Source organism: Enoplosus armatus, chromosome 1 (assembly GCF_043641665.1).
Source record: "Enoplosus armatus isolate fEnoArm2 chromosome 1, fEnoArm2.hap1, whole genome shotgun sequence".
NCBI classification, from domain to species: domain Eukaryota; kingdom Metazoa; phylum Chordata; class Actinopteri; order Centrarchiformes; family Enoplosidae; genus Enoplosus; species Enoplosus armatus.
The window spans coordinates 5010883-5019254 of NC_092180.1; the positions used below are offsets into that span (position 1 = coordinate 5010883).

The 8372-nt window shown below is 38.5% G+C and overlaps 2 protein-coding genes across 2 annotated transcripts; both read right to left on the reverse strand.

Moving 5' to 3' along the window:
* Positions 1 to 232: 232 nt before the first annotated feature.
* Positions 233 to 1473, reverse strand: LOC139285247 (guanylyl cyclase-activating protein 2-like). Its single transcript, XM_070905775.1, has 4 exons — positions 1273 to 1473; positions 969 to 1118; positions 490 to 601; positions 233 to 375 (listed from the first exon to the last, which is right to left on the reverse strand). Exons 1-4 carry the CDS (start codon positions 1471 to 1473, stop codon positions 233 to 235), a joined length of 606 nt encoding a protein of 201 aa, XP_070761876.1.
* A 1562-nt stretch (positions 1474 to 3035) lies between these two features.
* On the reverse strand, positions 3036 to 4710 carry LOC139283632 (guanylyl cyclase-activating protein 2-like). The gene is made up of 4 exons (XM_070903643.1): positions 4513 to 4710; positions 4267 to 4416; positions 3293 to 3401; positions 3036 to 3163 (listed from the first exon to the last, which is right to left on the reverse strand). The coding sequence occupies exons 1-4, from the start codon at positions 4708 to 4710 to the stop codon at positions 3036 to 3038; spliced, it is 585 nt and encodes a 194-aa protein (XP_070759744.1).
* Between the last annotated feature and the right edge of the window lie 3662 nt (positions 4711 to 8372).

An 8372-nucleotide genomic window follows, 5' to 3' on the forward strand; every position in this document is an offset into this window, starting at 1 on the left:
AGCAATGAGTAAAATGCTTGTTTTGTTCATTGTGTCAAAAAGCACAATGTGTCCAGTTACAGAATTGATAGAGGACCCACACAAAAAGAACTAGCTCAGAGTCACCACAGTGCTGGCTTTATACTGTACCAAAATGAAGGCAAGAGTCTTTATGTTTTTTTAATGTTTTTCCCAGAAGTTCACAATCAGGTTCCATTCTATTTGGCAGGCTGGTCTGAGTCCATTGAGGTCTTCAGGAATCTTTGGGGCTCACGAGTTTCCTGTCGCACAAGTACCTCTGGACCCATCCACTGGGATTGAAATCAAGGTGCAGGAAGTTCTGCAGCCACGGACTCCTCTGAGCCCCCTGGACAAACTCATCCAGTGTAATCTGACCTGCAGCACAAGCAGAATAGCTTTGAATGGCTATGGCTAAATATTGAGGAAATGTACTTTTTTTTAGGGATTTGTTTGAGGATTTTGTTGGTTTTGAGTATGCAGTCAACATACCATCATTGTTCACATCGACCTCCTGAAAGATGCGCTCACACACCTGCTCAGCAGTGAGGCTCACTGTTCCTGTTTCATCAAACACAGAGCCTTTCTTTATCTTGTAGATTATCTGAAAGACAAATCAAGCAATTAGACTGTCTCTCACTTTGATCCCGACTGAAATAACTCACCAACTATTTGATGGATTACCGTAAACATTTTGCAATATCCGATATAACATCAACATATCTATATAACATGTCCATTAATTATCATAAACAACTCTGCCTCTAGCCGAACAGTTTGCTGGTATTTAATCAAGCCTACATCAAAAACACCACAACATCTACATTTGAGATCACATTTGAATTATTTTTTTTAAGAAAAATCATCTTTTAACAATACATAATTGCATGATTTGCTACTTAAATGTACAGTTAATAAAATGGTATTTGAAAACATAAGGATTGTGATTATATGAAAGCAACACTGTTTACCTTAACAATCTTCCGTAGCTCACATCTGTCCAGACGGCCGTTGTCATCACTGTCAAACACCTTGAAAGACCACCGCAGCTTATCTTCAAGTTTTCCTCTCAGAACAAGATTAAGTGCGGCCACATACTCTATGAAATCCATTGTGTTGTCCTGAAAACAGGGAAACCTTATTGTCGAAACACCATCAAGGAAAGTATGCTTGGATTTATTAAGGGAAGGGATTTGTGCTTTTGATTATAAGGACAGATATTTTAAAACGTTTTCAAGAACACAAATTATTGTTGCTCATAGCTTTGTAACTCACGTGATTCATGTCAAATGCTCGGAAGATGCTGTCCATGTATTCTGATTCAGGTGTACCATTGTGTACTCCAAACATCCTCTTGAACTCGTGTAGGTACAAAGATCCACTCGGGCACTCCATGATGAACGACTTGTAGAGGTCCTGGATGCTGTTTAACTCCAGTTCTTCTTCCTGTGTCTGTATCTGCTGATTTTGACCCATGCTCAATCCAAATCCTACCACCTAGCACAAACTCAGAATTTCTTATTTTGTATGAGAAAGAAATAAATACAAATATTTTAACAAAGTAATACCCTTGCCCGCAATGAATAGTTCAGTGTCTGCTTCATGGCTGCCGTTGAAAGTCTCTCTAACAGCTCAGGGGTCTAGCACTGAGTGGAGTGTAATAATTCATGTGATGCTTGACCCCAACCAAGAGGCTTATTTTTAGCCAAAGTCTTTGGCAAGCTGAGTTTAAAGCAGTAATCCTCATGCTTGATCCCATCTTGAACCTTTAGTGCCCCAAGGTCACTGGTGCGATTTACGCTGCTCCTTAGTAAAATGACAACTCATAATACTGACCAGAGGTCATTTTCCTATGTGTGGATATATATGTGCGGTTTAAATTACATCTCTGCAGGTTAATTGTGCTGTAGCTGTTCAGATTGTCAGGTTACTAGTCTCGTGGATAGTGATTTAATTCACTTCTACACCTAAAACAATCTTTAATTATCTTGCCTCTATTTTGTCAGATGCTCACTCTATAGGCCAGGTCGTGGTATAGTGCTTTATTAAGTGCTTAACCCGAACCCATTTGTTTGTTTGTTTGTTTGTGCTTCAGGGAGTTCAGCTAAATGGATTTCAGCCATCATTAGCGTTACTATTTAAACCTGTGCCGTGACGTGTCTGCTGTGAAAAAGGCCTATCAGCTGTTGCAACCCTGTCATCTAGAAATTAAGTTTATACACAACTAATTTGTTCTTACTGTTTAATGAAAGAGTTAAAAAAAACAAAACACTTCAATTTTGACTCAAGGTGTGACTTGATGGCGGAGCTTAAGTTTGCCTTTAGATGGAGCCAGTGAGCCTTACAACAGAATCCACAGTATGACTGACATGGTGACACTCAGGTAAACCTGTAGAGCTAAAATAACTCAGTCAATCCCAGGGATTTATGGGTGTGACTGACTGGGGGGGGGGGGGGGGGGGTACAGTGGATGCCTTTGACAACAGTAATCAGGTAAAACAACATTACTTTACAGAATGGACTTTATTTCAATATGCACAATAAGAATGTAATTGTATCTGAGTAGTGTTATTATTTGCTTAAAAACAACATTAAAAACAGTAAAAACAGTTAAAAAAAAAACATAATAGAAAAGCATTATAATCATTCACCATTCACTATTTACATATTGACACACGAGAAGGCTGTGACTTGAGTTAGCAAGTAATATATGTGCATTTAAAATGACAGGAAATTGTTGCTTGACGAGTATTTAAAGATGATGTAATTAAGCTTAAGCATTATTATAGTTTTAACAATGAAAAGAGAGAATAATGCATACAAAGGAAGAAGTAGTAATTATAAATTTGTCTGGCATTTTAAGTGCTAGCGTTTCTTTTACTAAAAGCCAAACGATGGCCAGTTCTGAACAACTTCTTTCACAGTCTGTGAATATGAAACTGCGTATACTGACTGGTATCCAAAGTGAATCTCGATTTCAGTTGTAAGATGTGTGTTTGATACGTTTTGTAGATATAAGGCCTATGTGCTTTGACGTCTCAGAAGTGGGCGCTCTTTCTCCTCTGCTCCAGCACCCATCCAGCAGGGTTCATGTCCAACTTCAACATGTTGAGCACCCAGGGGTCCTGCTGTGCGCCTCTGATGAACTCTTCCATGTTAATATTACCTGTGGAACAAAAAAAGTTGAGGCAGGATTAATATTATCTGCTGATGCAACAAAGTGTTCCCTTTGTCTGTTGTCACTCCAAAAGTGCTTTCACTGCATCGTGAAAGTGACATGTGACTGAATGCTTACCATCTCCATCACTATCGACGGCCTGCAATATTCGATCCACAACCTCATCTACTGTAAGCTGTGAGTCACTCACATCTGTCTTTGTGCCTTTCTTTATCCGATAGAGACTCTAGATGGAAGAAAGAAAAAGAAATGTTATATTTCACGATATTAACCATTTTAGCATAAACTGACACACAATGACTGATCCAGATTCAATTTCCTTTAGAACAATGATGTAACTGGATAACTGATTGTCTTTACTGCAGCATTATGGTCACTTTGGCTTTATATCTATTGACACATATAAATGCAGAATATATTTGACCGTCATGAGCACTGTTTGATTTAACTGTTAATACTGCGCGATTTCACCTATTGACATATTGACAGTCTTCAAACCAGTTTGCAAATTTCTGGCTTTGCATTGTGTTTTGCTTTAAATGAAGAATAATCAATCAGAAAAGATACAGATTCACATGTTCACAGTTAAAATACACGATAATAAACCAGGTTAATGTTGGTCATTTTCTTATGTGCATATTTTAATACACTGCTTTTATCTCAGTGAAAAAAACAAAAACAATGGTAAAGTGAGGATTTGGAATCCAGCAGAGAAGCAATGGAGGCAATGTGAATATTTTGTTTCAGACTTGAATCTGGGACACTGCATAGCTTATATGCATATTTTGTTTTCATAGAACACTGTTGGATTATGATGCATTCATTCAAATTAGATTCATATCGGACATGTCATAGAAGGAAAAGCGCAGGTCTATATGATAGAATTAATGGCTGAATTCAGTTTCAGGGTCCTAGTAGATGAAGATGTTGTATGTCATATAGATACACTGACATTGTGATTTGCTTGTGACTTGAAACTTAATCACAAGCTGTAAAAGGGGAACTAACTGTAAGGGTTTCAAGTTAAGTATTTCAGTTGCATCCAACACCCACAAGACATTTTGTTGTAGTTGATTTATAGGTAGACTTACATCAATTATTGACCGTAGTTCCTCCCTGTCCACATAGCCATTGTTGTCTTTGTCATACACCTTGAATGACCAGCGCAGTTTATGCTCCAGGTCTCCGCGGAAAACAAGATTCAGTGCTGCCACAAACTCAAGGAAATCAATTGTATTGTCCTGAAAGGCAGGTTGAATAAGAACAACTTGGTCACTTTGTCACATTTTGGTAAAGATGTACAGTATGCCAGGCTGTGTCAGCTTTTACTCTCTCACCCCATTTCTGTCAAAAGCTCGAAACATGTTCTCCGCATAATCAGACGCTTCCCCTGTTGGATCCACACCAAAGAAACGCTTGAACTCATGCAGGAAAAGCAGTCCACTTGGGCACTCCATGACAAACCTTTTATACATATCCTGAATTGCTTTGACATCAAACTTCTCACTGTTCTCAGTTTGCTGTGTCTGCCCCATGGCTGGCTTGTAATTTAACAGTCCATAGTCCTGTGGCCATATATTCTGCGATGGAGTGGCCAGACTCGAAATGGTTATCTACTCTTAGGTGTTTTTTATAACCCTGTGGAATCCCAAGCTCCACTTTGTGTATGTGACAGGTGATTAGAGTGGCCTCAGGATTACTATGGTATTACGCTGGTGGGGTTTCCTCTGTCAGTTCATTAGGTTTGCAGCTAAATGTGGTTCTAAGCCAAACTTGTCAAGTATTTTTCGAACATACAAATTAAAGGTACATGCATTCCAGTAGTATGGCATACAGTATATTATTGCCACTGCTGAAAAAAATGAGAACCAGACCCCCAGTGATTATTAAGGAAGTCATGAAAGGCAATACATATATAACTAGAAATGCCCAGTTTGGGGAGAGTGTGAATCAAAAGGAGACTTGGATGTTACGTATGTTAGTATAAATGTTACTTGCTTTCAGTATAATCGCATTGCTTTTAACGTACAAAAGGTAAAATGTTAAAATATATGGTTAGTCCTGTTTATTTGTTGACTACTACAGCTGCATTCATTGATGAGGTAATCATTATACCTGCTTGGCATCAGCATGTTAGCATTGTTATTGGGAGCATATTAACATGCTAATGTTAGCATTTTGCTCAAAGCAACGTTGTGCCTACATACAGCCTCACAGAGCCGCTAGCATGGCTGTAGACTTAGTCTTGTTTATTGAACTTGTGAAAAACCAACTTGGCAGCTTCAACTGATTGAGATAGCTCTAACACATTTAAGCACAGGGCCTTCATCAGGCTTCTTTTTACTTAATTTTTAACATTAAAACTGTTTTAACCTTAAATAGTTGACTTTTTTTAGTTTTAGGGTTCTTATACAGACACGTAGCCTCTTGTCCGTGAATTATCTGCCAAATGGCTGATGTCCAAGCCTATTGCTGTCCTTAATCAGTCATAGTGTTGTTTTTCTTTTCAGTAGAGACTAAGTCGCTCTAGGTCATGCTAACTTGGAATTGGTATATCAATCTCTTTTAATTAGATTGCATTAGCTCTACGGATAGGCTAGGGAGGCAAATCCTACGGAAGGTATGGATTAAGAGGATCCCTCAGTGTGTACAAATGAACCTCGAGTGTCATGAGAACAACGTTTTGAGAATACCTGATGGTTACTTATTGGTTGCTGCATAATTTTGCCAAATTGTCCAACACTCAAACCTATTAAGACATGGACAACAGTAACTACATAGCATCCAGTAACTTAGTACCATACAGTGAGTATGAATTACTAGTAGCTATGTTTTTAAGTATTTCTGTTTCTGAGGTTGCAGAGTTTGCAATTCTTTAGCTGGAGGGCAGAAGTGTAGTTACTCACTGTAAAGAATCAGATTTACAGTACATTACCTTTTACACTTTCAGATGGTTTGTTGAATACAGTGCCTGCGGCAAGCACAGACTGCTCATTGTTTTTAGACGACTGTAGACAGTAAAACTGTAGAAAGACAAAAATATTTTTTCTAGAAAGGAAAGAAAACAGTGATTTTTACTTACAGTGAAAGTGTCCTTGAGCAAGGCATCAGGAGGAGATGCTCAGTCTAAAACACTAATTCTGCTGAGTTAAACAGTTCTCCCAGAAATATTCTGTATGTTGTTTTTGTTTACCTGTGGAGTTGCACAAAGGCTAAAAAGCAAGCCCTCTAGCCAATCAAATGAAATAAATGAATTATTGTACAGTGGCCAGCTGAAGTGTTGCAGCCTCTATGATGTTGGTAAGCAATGTTTAACAGCTGATTTCTTGCCCACAAGATCGTTGTACCCTGCCATTTAGGATGAGTTGGTACAAAAAAATCTGTGTTCTATTTAATAAGCCCAGATGTAAAGTTTGGGATGCCTTTCATGCTGACGTCTAATAGGTTACAGGGCACTGTATTAACAGTGTGATCCACATTGAAATCTCTGAGAGGTAATGAGAGGTTAGTAAGATTAACACACAACAGGAGGTCCACTGGGATGATGTCTGTAAAATGCATTTGAACAACCTGTTATGAATTGTACACCGTGTTTCTTGTCCGTCATGCTCATGTATTTGATATTCACAATATAAATTCTGGAATTTGCAATGAGGAATAAACCTTTTGTTGCTTTATCTTCTTTGGCAGCGTATCCATGCAGAATTAATTTGATGGCGGTAGGTAGCCAGCTGCACAGCTTTTAACAAATGAACAGTGAACCATAGTGTGGCAACAACCTGCTGCTCCTCCTTCTGCACATTTTGAGTTCATAGTTCACCACTTTGTTTTGTGCTGTAACTTTAAAGAGCCCCGTTACTTTTCCTTTTGTTGATCTGACAAATGTTCGTAAATCTTATTGCACTGAGATTGGTATGTTTCAGTCTGACTCCCAAAGTGCAGCAGAAGCAGTCTCTGGCACCAGGGTGCATTTCAGGATCCCCACCTACCCAAAAATGGCTCCTTTACGCCAACATATCCATGTCACAAAATGGACAATGGGTCATTTGAACCTCTTTGAAAAAAAAGAATTGCCTCCAGCATTCGTTGAAATGCATGAAAATACTGATACCCAAATATATAGTACACTACGAGTGACCAAAAGTGTACTCAGGGAAAATGGTCCAATTGTTAGGTCATGTTGCCAAAATTTGGATTGATCAGTTCCCCCAATTATTGTGCCACAAACTCATATGCAAGTGCCTCTTCTCTTAATCTGGACATTGCCAAACTACAGTCTGCTTTTTGATCCACCATAAACTTGTTTTAAATGTTGGTAAAACAACAAGTTTACAAGTTTGCTATTTTTGAGAACACTGAATCTTGGCAACTCACCGTATTCAAACCCTCCGGAGTCCTCAAATTAAAATTGTTGAATGCGTCACTTTCAAGAACCATGTGGAACACTTGATTATCAAATTGAAGATCCAAATTTCTGTACGGAACAAATTGTCTTTTTGTTCTGCTCAGAGGACCATTGTTCAATCTACCATTCTGTCTGCGCTTGATTATGGTAATATTGTATATATGTATGCCTCTCCCTCCACCTTAAAGCCTCTGGACTCTGTAGCACAGTGCATCAAGCTTTATACCAGGTCATAAATTCTTCACTCACCATGGTGTCTTGTACGAACAGGTGGGGTCGTCTTCTTTTATGGAGCTGACAGAAGGGAATTGCACTATGCATTATTTACCCATAAAGCTCTATTGCAAAGACTGACTGTCTCCACTCTCTGATCACTTCTGAATACAGTCATTATAGTGTCAGGTCACAGAACATTTTGACTTTATCTATTACGCAGGTTCAAACAGAGAGCTGGCTTTAATGACTACTTGCTATGTAACTCTTCTTCCACACGTATACAGACGTCATATGAAATGATATGTAGCCAGTGGAGAACACTTTGCATATCCTGTTTGATTTATTCCAGACATGCAAACCAACTGTATTTTGGCGACTGGCTTTTACAGTTATTACATTGCTACTTGTTCTAAACAGTATGCATTACATTGTATAAGGTCTTATTGTTCAACAATTTGAATTAGATTTACAGGACATATTATTTTACTTTACACTTAATATAATGCGTGTTACAGCCTGTCAAAAAACAGCAAAAAGCAGGGCAAAATACCTGTGGTCTTGAATGGATACAAGGCC

Bases quoted from the DNA above. Each gene is read 5' to 3' on its own strand.
- LOC139285247 (XM_070905775.1), bottom strand. From the start codon at position 1,473: ATGGGTCAAAATCAGCAGATACAGACACAGGAAGAAGAACTGGAGTTA. The intron at 602-968 runs GTAAACAGTGTT...TTTGTCTTTCAG, and splicing joins AGCTACGGAAGATTGTTAAG to ATAATCTACAAGATAAAGAA. The intron at 376-489 runs GTATGTTGACTG...CTTGTGCTGCAG, and splicing joins GGTCGATGTGAACAATGATG to GTCAGATTACACTGGATGAG.
- LOC139283632 (XM_070903643.1), bottom strand. From the start codon at position 4,710: ATGGGGCAGACACAGCAAACTGAGAACAGTGAGAAGTTTGATGTCAAA. The intron at 4,417-4,512 runs GTGAGAGAGTAA...CCTGCCTTTCAG, and splicing joins GAGCTTTTGACAGAAATGGG to GACAATACAATTGATTTCCT. The intron at 3,164-3,292 runs GTAAGCATTCAG...TTTGTTCCACAG, and splicing joins CGTCGATAGTGATGGAGATG to GTAATATTAACATGGAAGAG.